This window comes from Chlamydotis macqueenii, chromosome 1 (genome assembly GCF_036417535.1).
Source record: "Chlamydotis macqueenii isolate bChlMac1 chromosome 1, bChlMac1.mat, whole genome shotgun sequence".
Lineage (NCBI taxonomy): Eukaryota > Metazoa > Chordata > Aves > Otidiformes > Otididae > Chlamydotis > Chlamydotis macqueenii.
The window spans coordinates 3,342,292-3,366,031 of record NC_141556.1 but is presented as its reverse complement, the minus strand read 5'-3'; the positions used below and the strand labels follow the sequence as shown (position 1 = coordinate 3,366,031).

General features: G+C 45.2%; 1 protein-coding gene across 1 annotated transcript in view; it reads right to left on the bottom strand.

Annotated features, from left to right (window-relative positions):
• Positions 1-23,740, bottom strand: part of PLXNA4 (plexin A4) — a 414,876-nt gene that overhangs the window by 141,386 nt on the left and 249,750 nt on the right. Inside the window, exon 4 of the mRNA XM_086744556.1 lies at positions 7,477-7,577. Within this exon, the coding sequence (XP_086600682.1) occupies positions 7,477-7,577 (101 nt within the window). The remainder of the gene's footprint in view (positions 1-7,476; positions 7,578-23,740) is intronic.

Here is a 23,740-nt window from a genome sequence, read left to right as displayed (position 1 = left end):
AGGATGTTTCTGAAGTGGAAAATGATGGAAGACAATATGTTCAAGAAAACAGAACAATAAGTTGCTCAGATCCACTTGCCAAACAAAAGAAATACGCATATTGCCAGGGACAGAAAGAAGAGACTGTGCTTGTAGTAAACAACGAGAATCCCACACACACACAAAAAAAAAAAAGCCCCATGGCAGCCTGAGATAATTAGCTTCAACCTCAGAAGCTCCTGTGAACTCACACAACCTGCCTCCAGGACCACAGTAGTACAGGGAAGGGAGATAAAAACTGCCTTGGAGAAGCCAACTGGGAAAGTTTTTACCTCTGCTTGGGGGAATGACTGCAGAGGGGTGAGGGAGGAAGAGGGAAAATTAGAGACTGGAGACACACGTGCTGGTGGTACATGTGGTATTTGGTGGCAGATCTCTGAGTGTGAGAGTGTGCAACAGAAGACGATGGCATGCATTTGTAGGTAGGAGTGTGTATCTGCAGATTCATGGAAAAGGTGAGCCTGGATAAAAACATACCTTAAAGGTTTCCTGTGCTTTTCCTTAGGAGGAAGAGCTCCCTGATCCTCCCCCATGCGTTCCCTTCTGAGACCTGTCACAGGTCAAGGATGATGAAATGTCACAGAAGAAACAGTGGAAGGCAGATGTGCCCTCACCCTGGGGAGAGCTCGTTTGGTGTGCCATTTTCCCTCATTGGCAGATCATTGGCTGCAGAGGCAAGGGAGCATCTGACAGCAAGACTAAGAGCAATTCCCTACAAATAGCCCCGTGACTGAGACCGAGCTTCCCAAACCATCCGTATATCATGACGCTCACCAAGTCTACTCTGGAGCATGACACAAGCTTGCAGGAAATGCTAGCCCTGCTTTATTGCAAATTAGAACCTTGAAGGACTTTAAAATTCATGGGAGGAGTGAGACTGGTCAGGTTGCAAAACTCAGACCTGAGTTTTGGCCACCCTGAGAATATGTGGCGAGAGGACATCTCAAGCTAGCGTTGGGCGCTATTTTGTTGCCCACACAGAGGGCTCTTGAGTCACTTGAGATGTCCTGAGGACCTCTAGAAGACCCTGTACCACTGAGCACCATTATCCCTTTCTCATGGCATGTCCTAGCACACGAGACACATCTCCTAGCCCGAAGCAGACTGTGTGGCTGTGTTTCACATCAGAGAAGAAGAAACCCCAGAAATCTTTCTCTGCAAAGACTGAACTTTCTGCAGTTCTAAACCTGAGCTGCTAACATTTCTGTGATGAAGACAAATCCCAGATAGGACACCTAACTCACAGGGCTGCATCAGGAGGAAGATTCTGCTGGAACCCACTACACAAACTAATTATCTTCCCATCCCTCCCCACTGCCCTCTAGCAAAATAAGCTAATCAAGGAAGAAGGCTGTTATCAAAATACATTTACCACACGCCTGTGTCTTATGGTCCACAGTGCCCAGTGCTGTCCTCAAGTTGCCTCAGGCAGACACGGCCACTGAGATAATCAACCTGTGAAGGGCACAGCTCTGCCCTGCGCTGCTAGGCAGACCAGAGGAGCAAAAGTGCTCCCAAAAGGGACATGAGGGCATCTAGGAAATGGAAGGACATCAGCAGTGCTGGACGCACAATGTGCAGGTACAGCAATGGGTCAGCTCTCCAGGACTCGTGATCAGCTGTTCTGCTCAAATGTACAGAGCTGGTTCAGAGTGGTTTATTCAATGTCATCACCCATCTGTAGTGAAATGGGATTCCCAGGAGCCTCCGTTTCACTCGGGGCTGTATCACCATCAATTGGTATGCTGCTCGTCCCAAGAATTCCCTCCTGCTCTCTGGACTAAGAGCCCTGATCTCATTTCAAAAGGCCATTGGAGAGCCGTCACATTTGGGGCTATTTTCTCTGCTCCAAAGGAAAGGCAATGCCTAGGCGTGAAATGATGGGTTCTTTAGCTATACCTCAGCAGAGAGATTAAAGATTATCTAGGCTCAATGCAGAATACTTAATGGACCAATGTCACTCTATGGAGCTCCCCTGCTGTGTGCTTCCCTCTGTGTGAAGGCTGAAATGCCGTCTCCAGTTTCGATAACTACCTGAGAAGAAGCGAGAAGCACTCTGTGCCAAGGCCAATTGTGGGAAGATGACTCCACTTTCCCTTGCTATCAGACAGAGAGGTTCACAGGCCATGTGCAGGGCTATCTGAGCACCAGTTGTGACTGGGGAGGAGTCAGACCAAGCACTGTCTGGAGACAAGGCATCTTGACAGCTGGTTCACTCCTACCTTTGCCACCATTGACCGATTGTGCTAACACTGCCAATCAACTGATTGGAGACTTTCAAACAAAAGGAAAGATTTCAAATTTCCTGCAATTATTTTTCACCTCACCATTTATGTTTTTCTCCTCATTGTGTACTAACAGCATGTATCTGGCCATCTCATGTTGCAATGAGAAATCCCCTCCCAGATACCTCAGACACACAAAGGTATTGAACACAGCAATTGCAATAGCTCTGAGCTTCCCCTCCGATGGGGAAGATCAGCCCAGCCAGCTACAAGGTTCCAAGGCAATGCAGGATTTGAGATGGAAGTCTTTCGCTCTTCATGCGGCTGATCCATCTTTAGGAGGATTAGGACAATTGTTATGTACCTCTGACATGTAGAGGTTTCTCACAGGAATCTGTAAATCTCTCTTTTCTCACCCTGTCCTGCTGGGTCCCTAAAGCCTGAGCCACCCTGCCCTTCCCCATGCCACACCTGAAATATCCTCCCTCCCCTGCAGAAGTGGAGGAAAAGATTGGGAAGGAAAAGAGAGGAGGTGAAGGGGAAAAGAAAGAAAAAAACCTCAGCCTGAAAGACAGTCACAGTCTTTCAGACGGCAGAAAGTCAAACAAGCCATAGACCCTTCAGAAAAGGTCTTATTGCAGCATCTGTAGGCGGTTAGGTTACCTGAGACTCTCTAGTGATTCAGAAGACTTTGACCAAGAAAGTTAAAGCCAGGGACGATCAATGAGCCTCTGCAAGCAGCAATCGCATCAGGTTACCTGCTGAGACGAGACAGCAGGAGCTGCACTTTGTAACTTTTTCTTTTTTTTTTTTTTTCACCTGATCTGGCAATGAGTCTGAGGATGGATAACAAACCTCCCTGCCCCTCCACACTAATCCCTCACTCCCTAGAAAATAACTTGATTAAGTACATTTTTTCCTTCATATTGTGTCAGAAATTAGAATTGTAATTTCTGTGTATACGAGTATCCTGCAGCTACAAGGCAGATGGGAAGAGTTGGAGAGCAGGAGGTGTGTACCAGGTTTTGGTCATCCCTTGACCAACCCAAAGCTCACCGAAGGGATCCAGGAAGGAGGCTGGTATGGCCCACATCTATGAACCTTCTGGCATTGCTTCATTCATGGGATGAGGATACCTACAGGAAGCCACAGCACCCTATTCCCATGGAGTAGGGGAGCCTCTCCTGGCACATCTTCTGCAAACTGGGGTGCAACTTATTTGCAAAGCTGCTGGAGCCAGTTCAGGTCCCTAGGTGAGGTTCTTGGGTGCCAGAAGGACACACAAAACATGTGTGCAGCTCCTCACAAAAGAGCAAAGGACTGCAGAGAGCAGAGCCAACTCCTGGCTCTGCTGCCTCCACAGTAGGACAGACTGGGGATGCTTAAACAAACCCTCTTCCTTCCGCAGCAAATGTCAGTTCCTCCAAACCAACAGCGTTTGTTGATGGCCTGCTTTGCCCAGTCTCTAGGGCTGAGAAAGAAGGGGAGAAAGAAATCACAGATGCCCAAATGTTTAATTTTAATGAAAAAAAAAAAAAGTAATGCTTCACTTCAGAATGGCTTTTTATTTTGAAATTTTAATTTATTTACTAAAAACTGAAATAAAATCCCAAAATAAGAACTTCTGAAGTTTAAATGAGTCATTCTCCAATTACTAAATGGTACCAGTCCCCTCTAAAATGGCCTTCAAGAACATTTCTTATTAAAACAGTTGGCCACTACAAGCTAGAAAAAGAAGTTTTGAAATATCACAAGTCCTCCCAGAAAATGGGACTATTTTCCTGTTTATTCCTCTATTATTCCCAGAATTAGACAGAGGCTCCAGGAGGATGAAATGAGGCAGCACAGCAAAAATCTAGGAATGACAGCTAACACAAAAGAGCCTGGGACAGGTCCCTTCTTCACCCAGCAAGGTCAGCGTATTTCCTCTTTATAAAGTGTCACCTCTCCCTATAGGGATGTTGCAGCTCTTTATCCCCAAATATCCATTCTGCTGGCAGCCTGGGTGTAAAGCACAACCCAGAGACATTGTGCAGGGCTGAAAACTTGCATGGTCACCATGTACACATGGATCAGTGGTTGTGCATGTCTGCTCTGGAGCTGGCTCTGGGTTGGGCAGGGATAGAGAGGGCTTATTCAGTCACAGATGGGTTTGTACCTCAGCTGGGGGCAAAGATGCTCGGCTCTCTCTGCCCCTCTGCATGTGAGGGGGAAAGGAGGTAGAGGAGGGTAATAGTTTGGGGATGGATGGAGACAGAAGAAACTTGCCAAGGGGTGGCTGGATCTTGGATGGCATCTTTGGACAGAGGAGGAAGCTGCAATTCATTTCAGGCTCGGAGAAAACTTTGCTCTGCTCTCATCCCTCTCTGCAGCCCGCCGTTCAGGCTGGTGACATTGCCGCGACCTTGCGACCAGGCACCGAATGCCGCCGTGCCAGCTATTAGCTTTTCAGCCTGGTTCCTCCCCCCTGCTCCCATCCTGGCCCCTCTCCCTCCCCTGGAGACCCATGCAGCAACCGAGCGCCACGTTTTCAATTTACACCAACTAAATGATTCATCGCTGCCTAAAGAGGCCTGAACAGAGCCCAGGAGGGGAGCTGAGCTACAGCGGGGAAAGGGAGGAGGGGACAAGATCGGGGGTAAAGATACAGAGATGAAAAGCTCCGGTGACCTGCTCTATATCGGCTCTCCTCTTCTTGAGGCAGAAGCCAATCAATCTCCCCCCCTCCTTTCTCCTGCAGCCGTCTGTGGGCCTGTCTGTCTCTCTCTCTCTCGGCGGACTCGAGTTTCTCAGTAAGGTTAGGACGGCGGAGCTGTGGAAATCAATTCCTGAGCCCTGGCGCACCGCCCGCTGCCCAGACAGCCCAGCTCCACCATGAGACAATGGATAGAGGGGCATCCGTGGGCTTCCCCAGACCTCTCGCGTGGTAGGAGCTGAGGATAGCGTGGACATGGGGGTCTGGGGAAAAGGGTCTGCATCAGCTCTTGAAGTTCAAATCCCAAAATAAGAGACCCACATAGGAGAGACAAAAGACAGATGCTGTACCCCATCTGATGGTTTTTGCCTGTCTCCCAGTTCACCACTGTTCCTCTTGATGGTTTATACTGGAGGAGAAAGGCGAGTGAAAGGCAAGGCTTTGCCCACAAGCAGTCTGGTTTCCAGTACCACTCCACCACAATTCTTGCACAGCCCAACTGCCTCTTCCATCCCTTTCACAAAACAACTCCCACCTCAGCACAGCTGGATTCAGCCATGCACTGCAAAGCCCCTGGGATTCCTGACTGGGAAGGAAAAGAGCTCACGAGGGGAAATGCTGATGGCACGTTTCCCCAGAGAGCCTTCTGCGGGGGTCGTTGGTGATGCATCCCACTTGAGGAAGAGTCTGTTAATGAATCTCGATGGGTTCTGATGTGCAAAAAGTTCTCATAAGAGACTTAGTATTATGGCACCCTTACCCTGAGTATCCTACACAGCCAAATCTTGTTGAATGGGATGTAATTGGATCCTACCTAGAAGGATGGGGAAACTGAGACCCAGAGAGGAGTATCTGAGGTTGCACTCAAAACCCCTTCCAAACTAGGACTGGAAATCAGATTTCTTGACTGCAATGGAAACTAGGGGGAAGGAGCAGACTGGAGTAGGATTTGATAAGATTTGCCTCCCAATTGCTTCAAAAAAAAATCCACAGGGAATGAATCTCAGTGACCCTGCTGCAAGGTATGTAAATAAGAGATGCCTTTCTTTTCCACTTAAGGAAACAGAGGTTAAATAACCAGAGGGAGGAGGGCACGGGGATCCTGCCATCAACCAGGTCCAGCTGTGACGCCAAACTTCTTCCTGAAGGACCGAGTCTGTACGGGGGTTTCTTGTTCTAAATGAGTCGTTGCTGCCACTCTTCCTTATCACCAACCATCACATTTCTGACACTCCTTCACAACGAGCTGCTGGGCAATCTGCAGTTGTCTCTGCCCCTTTTCTCTCCTTTTGGGAATTTATTGCTGGAGGTATTGATTGCTTGTTGCCACTGACCCTGGATGGCAGGAGATGAAATATCTAGCATTGCTGTCGTACAATCAACGGCCAAATCCATGCTTTCTGCTTGTGCATAGTCTGTGCTGTACCTCTATTGACAGCAAAACACACAGTGCTCTGTAGGACAGATGGAGGATAAGATGAGATGGAAACATACTGTAGAGTTGTATATCAATTGGAAATATCCTCAAGTCAGCAGGGTATAAGTTTTATGGGTTCATGTCTACCAGACCACAATGCAGGACTGGTTTGTCAAGGATCCCTTGAAGAATTTCTGAGCCTGAGTCCAGTTTTTGGACAGGGTCTGCATGGGTCACCTAGATCTGATCTGAAACCAAGTAGACTATTGTGGGTCTTAAGTAGACTATGAGGGTCACAGAAGCTAAAAAACATCTACAGAAGGTTGGAGTACAGTACCGGTTTGTTCCCTTTTCTTCTCTTCCAGAAAGGAATGGTAGCAAAGAGGATCACTTCAACTGGATCACTGTCTCCAGGAGAATTTGCAATGCAACAGGAAGAATTCAGAGGTGAACTCAGCTGGAGAAGATAGACACACTGCAATAGCAAGGTCCAGCAGAAAAACCCTCCATTGTTGCCAAGGACACTGTGAGACTTGGAGTGACAGCACCCTGCAGAGCCACGCTCAGCTGGAGACGTTTGGTTAGACAGATCCAACGCACTTTCCAGCCACTGTCTCTGCTGAGAGGTTCTTGGCAAATGAGTTCACCCTGCCACTCATAGCCAGGAGCTCAGCCAATCTGACACCTCCCTCTCCACAGCTTTGGCAGAGAGCTCTCCGCAGGAGGAGATCACTGGCAGTGACGGCTGCAGAGAGGAAACTTCAAGATCAATAGCATCATTAAAAAGTCTGCAGAAAATAAAGCCAATGAGCTAATCACCCAGTCCTGAGGACACCTGGATCCAGTGCTCTCTGCAAGGCACTGGGTAAGGCAGTACTGTTGAATAACGAAATGGTGATAACTCCACCACTCCCTTGGGCAGCCTATTCCAGTGCCTGACCACTCTTTCAGTAAAGAAATTTTTCCTAATATCCAATCTAAACCTCTCCTGCCACGACTTGAAGCCATTTCCTTTCACCATGTGTTTCCTCAGCCATTGAGGGAAGATGGTTGGGTTAAAAGCAGAGCTGGGACTGTGGCAAACACCAGCAGGTACTTACGTGTTGTGAAGAACACACCATCCACAGTGAGGGTCGCCTGAGCCCAGGCACTTGCTGCAGGTCTCGTACTGGCTACACGACTCCACGGGCACCCGAGTGAGCTGCAGGAGGAAAGGGGACAACCTGTCAGGCTTTTCACAGGGCTCCACAATGCCCATAATGACTTGACAGCGGTGACACCCTCCCTGTCCTCTTCCCCTGGTGTCTGTCCTCTCAGAGGGACATCCCTGTAGAGCTCAGCAGGCCTGGGGCAGACAGGGGGATATGGTTGCAGATTGCTCCAGGATTCAACCTGATACAACCTCTGTCCAGATCAGCACTCAACTTGGTGCAACCCCTGTTGAAATCAGCACAGTGGCCACCCTGTGGCCTTCCCCTCTTCGCCATGTCCTTTCACACTTCATGGCCAGATGACCCCACTTGCACAGTTTTACAGGGAATCAACAAATCAGACAGGGTGTGTGCAGACTGCGGTGACCTGGTACCTTGAGACAACTAAACAACAGGTGATCTTCTGCAGCAAGTTAAACTCACTGGATCTCAACGCTCTCCTACACTCCAGTTGTGGACCCTGTTCCTTCCTGTGAGAACTGAGATCACATAATGTCTTCTTTTCCCTCACATTACCTCCCGCACCGCCACCAGTCCAAGAGAGCATTAGGTCCACTCCTCACTGCCCATGCATCTTTCCAACCATCAGTTGTCTCGTCCTCAGAGAGGTTTCTCCCAACAGGAAAAGGACAAAGGCTACCACCCTGGGTACTGAATGAGCTTGCCATCACCCTGACTTTGCAGCTCAGAAGGCATTAGAGGTGGGCCTGAAACATCCATCTACTGATGAAATACTGCATTTTATTATCTTTATTTTTCTTTTAATTGAATTATTTCAGTTGGAGATTTCAAAGACAGAAGGGACTGCCTAGCCTGACCTCCTGTCTAACAGACCAGAGCCTTATGATTCCTATTAGGTTTTGTAAGCCCCTTACTTCTTTTGAAGCCAAACATACAATTTGGGCCCAATGACCTGATAGTTTCTTTTCCATTGAATAAGCTTCAGAGAACTTCAGTGATATACAGTCAATTGTCAGTGCCTTCACCCCAGCTCATGTCAGCAGGGAGAGTTTATTCCTTCAGATGATATAGTGTGGCATTATCCCGATGAAACACCACTGAGAACTGCCAACCATAAACTGCAGAACAGTTACTCGTGACAAACAACAAGGGAATATACCTGGGTCCTAGTGACAATTTTTTATTTGGTGTAACATTCAAGAGAGTTTGAGCTGTGAAGTGACAGATTAAGTTTCATTCTGATTGCACCTGTAAATGAACCAAGAACTGGCTTTTATATATAAATATATATCAGGCAAAAATCCAGCTATCTATGAACACCTTTTCTGTTCATATCAGAAATTGACTTCCTAACCCCTATATAAACAGCCCACATGGTAGTTGATAGCCTATAAGCAAAAGCTGAAAATCTGTATTTTTACCTCTGGCAGGTGGCAGTAGCTTTAGAAAACGCTAGACAGAAACATGATGGGATTTATTTACCATTGCACCATTGCCTTTGTCAAGTCACCTGAAGAAAGCAACTGCGTCTACTGAAAGCTTTTAAATGAAAATAAAGGAGAATGTGAAAAAAAAAATACTCCACAAAAACATCTTTCTCGAATTGAATCTATTGCCATGAGCACAGGAACATAATCAGGACAGACCACAGAGTAACAAAAATGGGAAGATCAAAATGGGGAGAAAGTAATTCAAACTTCTGTAAATATCAAGAAGTTTCAAAGGTAAAATGGCTTGGCCATGAATGCAATCGTTCCACCTTCCTTAAGCTTCAGGTCAAGAAGGTATCAACTTCATAAAATATAAATTGCATGCCCCAGGACTTCACCTGACTAGACCTATGCTGAACACCCAATGGTCTGTGTTGCGTCCAACTTCCAAAGATATACAACTTTTTACAAGAACACATGAAAGGGTGGAGATCTTGTAAAATGTTGTGTTGGCCATTCCCATCTGTTATTTTCACCTGAGAAAAATATATTGTGAATTATTCTTCCTTGATCACATGTAGCTTGACCATGTCTGCACTTTGAACATCAGAGTACTTGCAAAAAGACACAAGTAATTCCATTTTGAAAGTCTGTAAATCTGTCAGTCCTCAATCCAGACGCAATCAATTTTGCAATCTCCACCTTGCAATTAGAAATTTGTGAACACAACTGGGATTGGCTATACAGTTCCTATCCAAACGACTCTTAGTTTAACATATGGTGCTGCTTGATTTATCCTCATTAGCTGTAGATAGTTTTTCTGAACTTCAGTTTCTGAGCTAGTTTACATCTGTCTTCTAGAAGTGAGCCTTGCTTAAAAAGTTTAGATCAGAACATGCACTTTTCCAACATCTACTGTTTTTGGGTTTGAATGTTCTGAGTCAAAATCCACTTGTGATTACGACATATGTACAAGAGAGAAGCCCTAGAGGACTGAAATTTGCTATTTCTTGGCAAATTGCTACCAAAAATGTACATTAAAAGCAATGTGTAGGTATTATTATTATTATTATTATTATTATTATTATTATTATTATTATTATTATTATTATTATTTAATTAGCCATCAAAGGATATCCAAGCTTCTTTCAGAGGTAGGAGGAACCTACTGGGACTCCATCTTTGCAAAAATGCTTCCTTTTCAGTGTGTTTAGGGTACTCAGTTTATACAGCCTATAGTTTGTATGTTGTGTGGGAGCACATCTTGCTTGTGTTGCTGTCCCAGAGAGCACAGCGATGCTGTATGAGCTTGCACCAAGCTGCATCCCACGTCCCGTCAAGCACACCAGAGTAGTAGGTGTGCTGTGCCACCATTTGCATCGCTATGTTTTATTCCTACTGTATGAGAGACCTTTTACGAGTTCACCTCAAGTGGCTTTATTGTGAGATTAATTAAAATTGTACCACGCTGATAAATGTCTTGGGCTGTAAGTGTCAGACCTTCTAATTAATAAAGAAAGAAACTACAAAAAACAAAGGAGCTGCGACTGAAAGAAAAGCCACCTAGGGGTCGTCAGCCGAAAAGAAAAAGAACATCAAGCAAATAAGGCACATCAGAGGTCTTATTTTCCTTGGGAACACAAACTGTAATTAATTCAGCTCAGCTTCCCAAGTTGAAACTTTTGAGAACTGACCGTGCCCCCTGGGAACAGTCAGCTTTTTATGCTGCCCCTAAAATATTTGAAAAAGAAAAGTCCATGCAGCCTCCCAATTACAGTGCCTTGTCATTATTCACTGCGATGAAGGGACTAGACAGCACTGAAGGTTGAAATCTCCATTGTAAACTACACTGTAATTACTCCTTCCACCTCTTCTCCACCCTTGGAAAGTCTAACAAACTTTTCAAGGTCGTTTACCAGCCTCGGTGAGGCTCCCTACTGCTGGTCTTTTACCGTGGTAGAACTTGGATTCAACATTTCGCAGCACATATAACCAGGGTTTCAGAAGACAGTGGATTAATAAAAGCAAGGTGTGCTTCATTTGGGGACACTACGAGCCGGGTTAGAGTTATTTATATTCCTGCAGTGGTCATGGCTTAACTGATATTTTGGCCTCACTATGCTAGAGCAATACATGTATGTAAGAAGAGGTTGCTGTTATTTTAAGGGCTTATATCCCCTGTATGATGAAGCGCATACCCTAATTTTACCAGCAAGAGTTGAAGCTGAAAGTGGGGCCTCATGCAGCTGAAGTAGACACTATCTAAATGTCTTTGAATATGTGAACTTAAGGTATCTGAGCAAGTTCATGCAAGGAAAGACCTGATTATTGAACACTAAGTTATTAAGTACAATGTATTTAGACTTTGAGTTCATTTAAATACTGAAGAAATGAAGGTAAGGTTCATATAGATCCCTGTCCACACACCTCATGGACATTGAGGAGCTGCTGTGCTTCCAAGGCTCTGTCTGTAGCAGACCAGAGGGACAGATGATCTCTGATCACCTCCGAGATAGGCAGCGTTTCCAGAGCACCCAGCCCACCACAGCATTTCCAAGATCACTGTTGTGCAAGACTGAAAGACCCAGGAGCCTCACCACTAGCATCTTGCTTGAAGGGAGACCAAAAGGTCAGGACCTGTACCTCTCAGGCAGCTTCACCACCTAGGCTGTCCCCTGCTCACAGCTATCCAGAGTGAGATGCAATCCCAGAACCAGGGTCAGACAAATAGTGAGTAAATCTGATGTCCTTCTCAAGGGCAGCAAGAAAACAATAAGCAGGTCCAGCTGCCATAGCTACAGCAGGATTTGGAAAGATATTTCCCTTCATCAACACGTTCATTCACCAGTCCCCAAAGAAATCATTCATGAGTTTCTGGCTCACAAGGACATCTTGAAAAACCTGGCAAAACCTGCAAACTGCTGTACAGTCCAGAGCTCATCTACTACATACAACTTCAGGGCTTTTCACACAACACTGGGGCCATCATCACCTCTGATCCAGCCTAAAATCGAAACTGCAGCTTCTCAAGCTCCCGGCCTCACTTCCACTCTCTATTGCTAGCATGAATGAGTTACAGAAAGTAATTTAAAACAAAATGATTAAGGTTTTTGGATCTGATAGACAGTAACAGCTAATCCCGTTAGAAATTTGGCTCCCGCTTCTGCCATTATATATTCACAAAAGCTCCTGCTATGTGCTCAGTCATAATTTTCTGGCTCCCATTTTTTACTTTTTTACTTCAATATACATTACTTTTTTTTTCCTCTTAAACTGCCAACATTCTGGTCAAAACGTGAATTATTGCTCAATCTCTGCTGTTATAACTGGATGTTAATACAGTGGCAGGATTTATTTAGTCTGATGGACTAAGTTAATTTAAATGTACAAAAAGGCATCTTAAGTAGCCAATTTCCTTCCCAACAGTCAAAAAAACACATTTCCAAAACACTGAACAGTAACTCTGTCAAGCCATGTGGGTTCTGTGAATGCTGCTATCTTTCAAGACTCAGCCAGCCCTGAAAAACTGCAGAAAGATTAAGAGAGGAGCTTATTTGATTTCAGGGCCTTGAATAGAGTGTTCATGATAACACTGTTTATTAAATAGAGCAAGGCAAAAAACACCTAAGACACAACTGGTGGAACTAGATTCTGCACCCTTAACAGAGTCAGTGAAGATGTTCGATCACTTGCATGGCATCCCAGGGTGCAAATTTTAATTCGGCCTGAATTACAGACAAAGGGAACTTGGATTCCTCTGTCATGTTTGAGATCCTACACCTCATCCACTCGACCTACAAACTCAGCAAAAAGCAGGAACGTAGGAAAAAAAAAGCCCAGAGAACTGAAGCACGTGTTAGTTATACCAGTAAGAAACAGGACTCACACACGTAGATGGCTGTAAAACTGGTGGGGGAGGAGATGCTCCTGGGGGGGCGGGTAGTGATGAGGTTCTGGGTTTGATCCCAGCCTGCCACTCCAGCATGATAAGTAAATAACTTGCCAGTCCCACTGGGACAGGGAATGTCATTTCTCATCAGACACCCCCAAGCTCTTCCTCTTCATTGTAGCTCTCTTCCCAGTAAATCCACGCATACACACTTGGAAAATTGGAGGCTCTAATTAAGGAGAGTTAATTGGAAGCAGCAGTAGCTGTCAAGGACAAATGATACAATAATTAAACTGGGGGTCTATGTCCCGCTGTGTGGCAGGGTAAATTACCTGTCCAAATATACTTGTTCACAAAGGGCTTCCTACCTACAGCTGTGCATGTGCTGCTTCTCCTCCTCTCCTCTTCCTTGCCCTGAGCTGTCCCGCACGTCTTTGCTGAGAGACATCTTTGCTTCGGCATTGCCAGAGCAAATCCCCAGCCACAATCCCATGCCACTCACACAAACAGAGGTAAAGCAAGGAGAGATATAGAAAGATTTGTTGCCCGCATTCTTTCTGTCAATAGCCCCAGAATCCTTTAGGGTAAGGCTGAGAGATGTCAGTTCCCATCAGATGCTCTCACGATGAGATTGCTATTGGTTTTCCTACAGCACTGCAATTTTCTTTGCACCCCTTGCAGTGCAATTCTCTTCTCCATGCCTCCCTTGATAGAACCCTGCTTTACAGCTGGCTCAGGAAAGCCAAGTTGAGGACTTTGGGAAGGCTTCACTTCTGATCCATAAAGTCTGTAAATCTTGCAGCTTGTGGGGAACAGCTCCGACGTAGGAGCTCTGCAAAGCAAGGGTTTAACCCTCTCACCAAAGTCTGTCTTCAACATCAGAGTCTAAGTCTAAGCTAGAAACCCAGGCTCTGTTGAAGGAGAGACTTTTTGCAGGGTAGGATTTGTGTGTTCTGTTTTAGATGTCTACCAGGAATGAGATAAATCACGCCCCTGGATGTGCCTATGTCTCTCCACTGAACACAAAGAAGTTTAGACAGCCAGGTCAGATGGAGACATTTACAACATACACAGCAAACACTGGGTGAGGTGAATCCCACATCAATGCCATACTTCATTTTCTTTTATTCCTCTAATCTTGCCACTGCAAACAATCCCCAAACATGCTAAGCTCTCCCCTCTTCCTAATTATAGCATCAGAATAACCAGTAACAATGCAAAACACTTTCTTTAGTCACTGGGAGAGTGGTAGAGGAAATCCACTCTGTTCCAGGAACTCAAAAGACCTTGTGTGATGACACGGACTGTGTTTGAACAAGTGCCTTTCACCATCTGCTCTGTAAATACAGCGCTCGTGCTTTGCTGCATCCAAGCCCATTCCTGCTCCCTGTTCTGGCTTTATTTACAAAGGAACAGACACTCAGATAACAAAGATTATCTCAGTCCTTTTCTCGAAGGCTTGGTGATTTCCCAGGTTCCCCCTGCTCGCCCTACACCCTATACTGTGCCTTCTTCAAAGAAGTCTACCACTCCGCAATTACTCTTCTCCCAAAAGCATCAATGCTTCAGGAGAAGCTAGGAGTATGGCTAGCCACAGGTATGGCTGGCAATCTGGAGACTGAAGAGCATGTATCTAGAGGTTTCAGTGCTGAACCTCCTTCAGCTTTCCTCTAAATTCACTCTTGGTTTTCCTTACCAAGAATGCCAAACACTTCCTCACCTGGGATAGCAACAGTGCATCCCATCAGCATGCTGATGTGCTTGCTTTACAAGGCAGGAAATTTATAACGAATCCTTGTCCCTTGTAAAAATCACAGTTCACCAGTTTGGAGGTGTGGAAGGAGTGTCAAGTGATTTTACCCAAGCCTGATTAAACCAGCCACCTTCTCACCCAGCCTGCAAACCATCAGCTCTGGCCAACTTTCTCTGTCCGTAGTAGTCAATCTGTGTTTCTCCCCACCAGGTCCAGGTAGCTTCGGATCCCCCCTGCCTTGTTCACCACTTTACCCTGTGGTCAAGTATTTCCGTCTGTAAACTATAAAAAAAAAAAAAAGAGTTTTGGCAAAACGTTTGTGTTCAAAAGCCTTCAAAATAGAGCCTCATGTCACTATTAATGCAGGGCCAGTCCAGGCTTAATGAGAGCCAGTGCCTGTGTGGTTACTGAAGCATGCCTGCTGAGCAAGGGATAGATCGTTACCCAGGGTCTATAAAGACTATATATAGATTTAATTGGGACCTGTAATGGAATTTATGTCACTGCAATGGACTTTCTTGAAGTCCAGCATTGCTTGAAGGCTCCTAGTGGAGGCATGAACAATTAAAGAACACAGGGAGAAGTTAATAGTTGCTTCTACTAGTGATGGCTACTTTCCAGGACACCTTGCTCTACCATCTTTCCAGAGGTGATTCTCCCCCTCTACTCTGCCCTGGTGAGACCCCACCTGGAGTACTGTGTCCAGTTCTGGAGCCCCCAACATAAGAAGGACATGGACCAGTTGGAGAGGGTCCAGAGGAGGCCACAAAGATGATCAGAGGGCTGGAGCACCTTTCCTATGAGGCCAGGCTGAGAGAATTGGGGCTGTTAAGCCTGGAGAAGAGGAGGCTCTGGGGAGACCTTACAGCGGTCTTCCAGTACCTCAAGGGGGCCTACAAGAAAGATGGGGAGAGGCTGTTCAGTAGGGCCTGTTGTGATAGGACGAGGGGTAATGGTTTTAAAATAGAGGAAGGAAGATTTAGATTGGATATTAGGAAAAAAATTTTTACAATGCGAGTTATAGAACACTGGAACAAGTTGCCCAGAGAGGTGGTGGAAGCCCCATCCCTGGAAACGTTCAAGGCCAGATTGGACCGGGCTCTGAGCAACCTGATCTGGTTGGAGATGTCCCTGCTCCTGGCAGGGGGGTTGGACTGGATGACCTTTGAAGGTCCCTTCCAACTCTAACCATTCTGATTCTATGATTCTATGTTCCTATCCTTACCCTCAGTTATCAAGGAGCATCCTCCTGCAGATTTATTCACCTCAGCACCCCTCTTAGGTAGACTATCATGTCTTCTTGTTGTCAACTCCCATTGAGTTAATCCTATCATCACTTCAAATCCTACCTTTAAACTCCCATCATCTCCCTGGGTTAATATGTTTTCATCCCATTGCATGGAGGAACTTTGCCTAAGCTCTGTCCCCAGCCACCCTCACTCTCTCCTGGGTTGCTAGCTCCATCGCTTGATGAACCATGTGGTTCATGAAGGACTGATCATGTTGATCTAATTCCCTTGTACAGGATTATACAACCCTTACAAGTGTTGTCAAGCAGCAGAAATTGTGGCAGACAGTTTGAAAAATGCCCTTTTCTTCAGATGTGATCAGACTTAAAATCCCCTGTAACAGCACATAAAAACAACTCTACTGGTTGAGATAAACATTCCGCATGTCCCAGTTCCTTGTTTTCAGTCATGGCCTTACGGCACTAAGGAAAGCAGAAGAACAGGGTAAGCATATATGATATGTCCCCAGTAGCTGCCCCGCCTCTAGCTATTTTCATTCACAGGAATTTCCAAGTCATATGTGTCTCTGTTCCATAACCTGAACAGATCTTTCTTTAATTTTCTGGTTTATCCTTGAGACCACATTGACTTTTTGCATCCACAACATGCTTTGTCAGGGAGTTTTACAGGTCCAGAGCCCACTGCTTGAAGGAATCATCTCCTCTGGCTTGTTCAGGACTTGATTTTCAACAGTTTAATTTCATGCCCTGTAGTTCTTTTATTTGCAGAGGTGGTGAACAGTCACTTCCTATCCATCCCCTTCTGCCATTCATAACTTCACCAATCTGAACCATATACCCCAGCTCACCTCTTCGTACACTGAGGAGCTCCTGCTTCTTCAGTCACACCGCACATGGAGACCACTTCATACCTCTGATCATCCTGCTTCCCCTTCTCTTTTGACTATTTATTTACTTATCCTTGTTAGCCAAATGTTGGGTGAAAGGTGGCCTACGTCACCTCTTTATAACCTTCTCCACTTCTCTCCTCCCTGGATTCTCAGGCACTGTCCCAGTCACCAAAACCTATTAAGCTACTGCCTTTATCAGGGTGCCACCTCTCAGCTTGACGTACATGACCGTGCATATCCTTCAGGCTCATCCCAGCTGTAAAGGAAAACACATCAGCTTAAACTGTGATTAAAACTGCTTTATCACAGGCTCAGCAAATGGCAGGTAACTCTCAAAGCTGTGTGCTCTCAATTGCTTTTAGCGATGTGAGCTTACGGTGGTACTAAGCTTCACACAGCTCCTCAGAGGACATGCTTCTCCTTGCTATGAAAACGGGCATTTGTTTTCTTCCCAGATAGCCTCACAGGTACCCCTCCTTTCAACCTCTTCCCTCTCATCACTACCTCCTCTCCTTTTATAAGTCATTCTTCATGTGGTGCAGTCAAATCTTGTCTGATATGAGCTCCGCAGCCTGCCAAAGGCAGCGTCAATTGGAGTGATACCATCAGCGGAAGAGTTATGAGGTCACAACAGTTAATCTGCAAACCAAAAACTTAAGATCTGAGGCAGGGAGAGCCATGATAACATTTGCTGGCAATTGATCCTAAGCTGCAGCAAACATACAGTAACCCAACCTAGAGACACAGAACTATGACTTCCCAGGGCTATCAAAGCACTCACCACCAACAGCGTTACAGAGCGTTTCAGTCAAGAGTTAACCAAGATCCAGGGAGAAAATGTGAAGCAGGCTCTTTCCGAGCCCTTAAGTATATAGCTCAGTTTATTAAATGAGAGAAAACCAGAGTTTACTGTTCAGCTGACGCCTGTGAGAGCCCGGTGTGCTCTCAAGGTTTGGGTGGTCATTAGTACTGCCAAAAAGACAACTACCAGGCAGAGATGCAGGCAACTATTTTGAGGCATATTTATTTGCCTTTAGATATCTCTGCTCTTTGTTTCAGTGTGGAATAAGTGAGAAGTTGTTCCTGGCAATGCCCAGCTCCCTCTCTGAAGCACTTCAATTCATAGAGGGCTTGAAATGCAGAATTCCTACTGAGTGCAATGGGGGTTGCTCCATCCCAGCCCCCAGTGCCTGTATTTCAATAGATTAAGTGTGTAACCTGGTTCAGCAAGCACTACACGTGATTTCACAGCTTTCTCAGACATTCATCTGGCCATAAAATGAAAGGTCAAGGACATTTAATTCAGAGATCATATAAATGCATAGTATTTAAGGTCAGAAGGGACCATTAGATAATCTGTTCTCACCCCCTGTACATCACTAGCCACTAAATTTCTCCCACCTACCCTTATACTGAACCAAATAATCTGGTTTTAGCTACAGCATGTTGCCTAGAAAGACCTCTCATTTTGATGTGAAGATACCAAGAAATGGAGAATCCTCCATTTCACAGGCAGTTTGTTCCAGTTAATCATTAACACCATAAAAGGCTTGTACATGCTTTACTTTCCACATGAATTCATCTGTCTTTGGCTTCCAACCACTCATTCTTATTCTATTTTTCTTCTTTAGGTTGAAGAGCCTTTTAAGCCTGTTGGTTTTGCCCCATGAAGATGCTCAGACATGCTAATCAAGTCATTCCTTAATCTTCCTTCTCATAAATTAAATGGACTGAGATTCTTTCAATCCCTTTGAGGAAATCATACCTTCGCATCCCCTACAAATATTTATTTCTGGGGTCTTCAGTGCTCTTTTTCCTATTTCTCAGTGGTTTTTTTTTACAAAAGGAGACTCCAGAGCTGACAGCAGAGCATGACTACAACTTGACAACTCTCTTGCACCCCTCCAAGGATGCAGGATGGTGTCAGTCTGTTTCTGCTATCGGCTAGATGAGGAGAAACCCTAAGCAAGGATGTAAAGAAATGATTCGCTCATTCATTTCAGGCATTGCTTTCTAGGACACGTCTCCCACTTTCCAGCCTGACTTACATTCCTCCTTACGAAGCAGGGAAGTTTGCATTTGTTTGGCTTGAGGGAGTCAAAGTCACCCAACTGCTCTATCCTCATCATCATTAATGCTGAGCTAATCATCACACCACTGAATATTTTACCTGTAGGATTTAATATCAACTTCCTGCTCATTCATGAAAATTTTCAATAGCCTGGGCCTAATATTGATCCCTGGAGAATACTACTAGGAAAACCCTCAGGGTCTTCGGGACCTGTCAAGTATTAAGCCATTTCAGAGACCTCTTTTTGCTATTTTTAGGTGTTTTTTTTTTTAAATGGGAACAGGCTATGATGTTGACTCAAGTGCTGTATCGAAGGGTAAAGACAGGGCATCCACACGAAAAAAAAACTTCCGTTATTTCCTTAAAGAATAAATCACCTACTTCCTCCAAGAATGAAAAATGTCTTATTTTTCATAAAAATATTCTAGTCAACTGCCATTTGGTCCTATTCAGCAGTAAGCATCAGAAGCTTCAGACTTGTCTAGGGACATTACTACTTAATATTACCCCTTCTAACCACCATGAATCACTAAAGCAGAAGTCTCACTGATGCACCTCAGTTGTTAATATATTCCTTAGGGTAGCCGATACAGGGCATTTCAGGTCTCAGGTGTGCAAATTCCCTCTCAGAATGACCCTGCACTATCCAGTGTCTGCATATTTTAGCTTTACATCTCTCTAAAACCCCTTGGTGGACAGCCTGACGTTAGATAGGATGGATCTGGGCACAGGGAACCTGTGGGGCTGTTAGGAGGTGTGGTTCCTGAGGATGAAATGACCCTCAAAATTGTGGTTGCCCTGTGGCTATATGCACCACTGAGGTACAGCAGCATTAATGAACTGGTTTTGCTGGCATCCAAAAGCATGCATGGGTCATCCTTTCTCCTGGCTTCTGGTGATAACTCTGAATTCAGGCTTTTGCATCGATCCTTAAGCTTGTGCACACAAGATTCTTCATTTGTCCAATCAGTTTCTCCTTTCTTTCCACTCCTGCAATTTTTTTCATATTTTTTTTCCAGCCAAAGCAGAAGGCTGAGACTCCCACTGCACCTTTCTTTTTATGGAAAGACATGCACGACACCAGATTTCTTGGGGAAAAACACCTGTAGAGAAACAGCACTTTTGTCCCTATAGATAGCTGATTCAAATCTGATTTAAGGCCCTCAACACTGCCTGTTACCCCTTTGGTACTGTATGAAACAGCGAGATCCCATTTCAGCTCCTTGCTGCCAGACATTGAACTCACAAAAGGCGCTGCTGAGCAGGAGCACTGCCCAGGGGGGCAAGGACTGGAATCTGGGAGCGGTGACGGTGTTGGACGACCGTGAGATGAAGGCTGCCAGCTGGCCTCTACATAAAGCACGGAGACCCAAGGGACCCCACAAAGCCTTTGCCAACTCCATCCAGGTGGTTCCCAAACTGGCATCTTGAAAGAGAGCAGAATTAACTTACTGAAGCATCTTAAAGGAGCCCTCCACCTCAGAGATCAAAGCCACGCTGGCTCCACGTCTCTTATTACACCTACCTCTCTTGTGGGCATCGCTTACAAAAGCCTACAATCTGATTTGGACTGGGGGATTCGCTCGGGTGCATTTCACAGTGCATGCCACTCCATGAAAAAAAAAAAACAAAAAAACCAAAAAAAAAAACCCTCAAAAATACTCTTTTGTCCTTGGTCACAAAGAAGAAGGGAGGCCTGTTTGGCACACAATGCAAGGGGAAATAAATGAGACCAAGGAGCAAGACCAGGCCCTTGGAGAGCCCATCTGAAACACAAGGAGCTCAAAGAACTCACTCCTCCTATTCACCTCCAGCAGCCGGGACGGTGAAGCCCCCTCACTCTCAGGACAGCCCCAGCACCTCTCATTGGGCTCACATGCACACCACTGGCATTGCAAATGGGATTGTGTCCCTTGGCAGGACCCTGCTGACCCTCCTAGACCCTTTTATCCAGGTCTCACCCATATCCCCAAAAGAAGCCAGTGGCTTCAAAGAGTTTGAAGTCTACTTGCAGAGCCTGGGACATCTGACTTCCCCATCTTGGAAGCAGTAGCAGTGACCTCCTCATTGCTCCTCTTTATTCTTGCTTTTCTCCAGCTAATGCAAACACGTGCACACAAGAGTCAGCACCCTACTGAAGAAGAAGAACCTGTGGTTCTCAGACATCCAGGAAGGGAAAAGGGGGAAAAAAAAGTATCAGGGATTAGAAGAAGGTCAGGCACAGCACTGAAGAGGCTGTCTGAAGGTCAAACACACTTATGCCTTTGTTGGCATGAGAATTGACATAGGTTTTATTAAAGCAATCTAGCCACTATCTAAATACCACTGTGGCCAGACGTATCTTGGTTTAAGAAACCCTCTGATGCACTGGCCAAAGTGGAGTGAAGGTGAGGCAGATGAAATCCCCTCTCCTGAGGTCTATGTGCTGGATTTCCCCTCCTTTCAGTCACAACTTGTAGAACCCATAGGGTCACCAGAGAGGACCAGAGGTACCGATCACTCAGCATCACGCTCCTCCTCACACATGCAGAGACGTGCGTGTGTGCTCCCATGCATGCACACATGCAACCCCGGCAGCCAGCTAACGGCATTTGCAAGCGCTGGCAGATTTATACCATACAGAAAGGAGCTTGTGGGGAACGTTTTTTTTTTATTTTATTTAACGGATTCCATTTCACACCAGTGAACCGTAAAATTATAACTACAGCTTTTCTCAGTCTTTTACCAATCTACAATATCTGTCTGTCTGTCTCTTACCTATCCACACGCGTGCAGTGTTGTGGCAATAATGCACATCCTGAAGGAACAATATCACCTCTGCTTCCCGAGGATTACAGCCTGCCTCTTCCCAAAATGGCAATCCCTGCCCTTGGTCTATTAACCAAACAGTGGGTGTTGAGAAAAATCCTCACCCACACAATCAGGAGAGTGGTTTTTCTCAGCATTTATGGAGAGCAGGAAATTAGGAATGTATAATAAAACCAGAGGATAGCTGTGGATCAGTTTCAAATCTCACCAAAATAATAGACGAGGAGGAAAGTTTACTTCCAGTTGCCTGGGATTTTACCTGAGGAGAGCTGTACATCTCCGGCTTTAACTTTGTGAGTTACAACATCACCATTTTGGCTTGTGTTTTAGGAAAATGAAGGAGCTTATGCCCCTCCTTTATCTTCTCCAAAGTACACGCAGATTTTATAGGTCCCTGTCCCAAGGGAGGTGAAGGAAAAGTGATGTTTTGTACTTAGCTTTTTTTTTTCTTATTTCAGCCATTGCTCCTGAATCAGCATCTCCAGACATCCTTCCCTGTTTGGGTATCTTATTCATACCTTTGGAGACAGACATAATCCGTGCAGGAGGGAAGCCCAGCCAGGTAGGAGCACAGCTTAAGCCCCTCCCTGGCCAGAGACCATATTTCCACAAGTTATTTCATCTCCAACTCACTTCATCCAGTCAAAGCATCTCTGAAAGGGACATAAACACCATCCAGGAACATTTATCTCCATTGCTTATGAAGGGAGACTATATGGGAGGCAGAATTAACCTGAAGCATGCTTTTTTCCTGCATGCACAGCGAGAGTTAGGGCGTATCTGCAGCTCACAAGGATGTCGTGAACCTCCGGGACTGGGGGGATTGCCTGGTGCTAATGGTGGATGTTTAGAAAGGCATGTACCAAATCCCTGGAAATGTTTAGCTCAGACGGTTTGTTTTGCTAAAAGATATGCAGTATTGCTGAGCTGGGGGCTCAGAGCAGACATCTCCCAGAGGAGCTCTGTGACCTGAGTTATGCAGATCACATTAGGCAATCACGCCGGTCTCTTTTGGCTTTCAATTCTATGAATTTATAAGTAGTCACCAAATAGTTTCAATGATAATTGTCAGCCTGTGCTGAAAAGAGCTCAGCTAAGCATATAGACCTTGTGTGAAATGAAAACTTTTTTTTTTACTGTTATTATTATTATTATTGCAGATGGGTTTCGTCTTGCTCAGCTTTAAACTACATTTTCTCTATCAGGATGCAGATTCCAGAAGACAAGTTGCCTGACCCAGCGGCCAGGCCTATAATGGGACTGCTACAGTAATTGCCATATTTGCAAGACAAGTACAAATTACCGCTTCTAGATCAGCCACACAGACAGTGGAGATGAAGTTTATCATCACCATAAATGTGTTTTGTTTTCTGCTGATGCATGAATGTTCCGACAATTAGTTTGCTGTGTTAGGATTCCCTTTTCCACATATTTTTCCTGAGGTTTTAAATTGACCCTTTTGTGAACTATCAACAGTATAGATTTTTAAGACAATTCACAGTGAAATCATAGAATCATGGAATCATATAATGGTTTGGGTTGGAAGGGACCTTTAAAGGTCATCTAGTCCAACCACTCTGCAAGGAGCAGCAGGAGCATGGAATCTTAAGGTTAGAAGAGACCTACAAGATCATCAAGTCCAACCATCAACCTAACACCACCATGCCTACTAAACCATGTCCTGAAGTGCCACATCTACTATGACTATTTCAACACCCTCAAATGTTAATGCATGGATCTGAATTTTCTGCTGTTTTGCAGTGCATTACAGATTTAGAGTATTTGTGACACTGGCAACATTGGGAAAGAGGAGGACGTTGATTGGTGGTGTAAGTCGTATTTGCCAAGCTGAGACTAACTAATTGAATTCCCATCTGATTAGACCAGGCAGCAGGGCTTCAAAAAAGCCCCTGATTGTCTCACTGATTTGGTCAAAGATATTGGAGAGATGTTCGGGAAAACAGTGACATTTACAAATAAAAGAAACCAAGCGAAATGCAAAAAGGAACATGTCAACAAGGCTTCTAACAGAGGACTGATCTTCCAAAACCCCAGTTCTGATCACCATCTACAGAAGACATAGAAACATAGATTCATAGAAT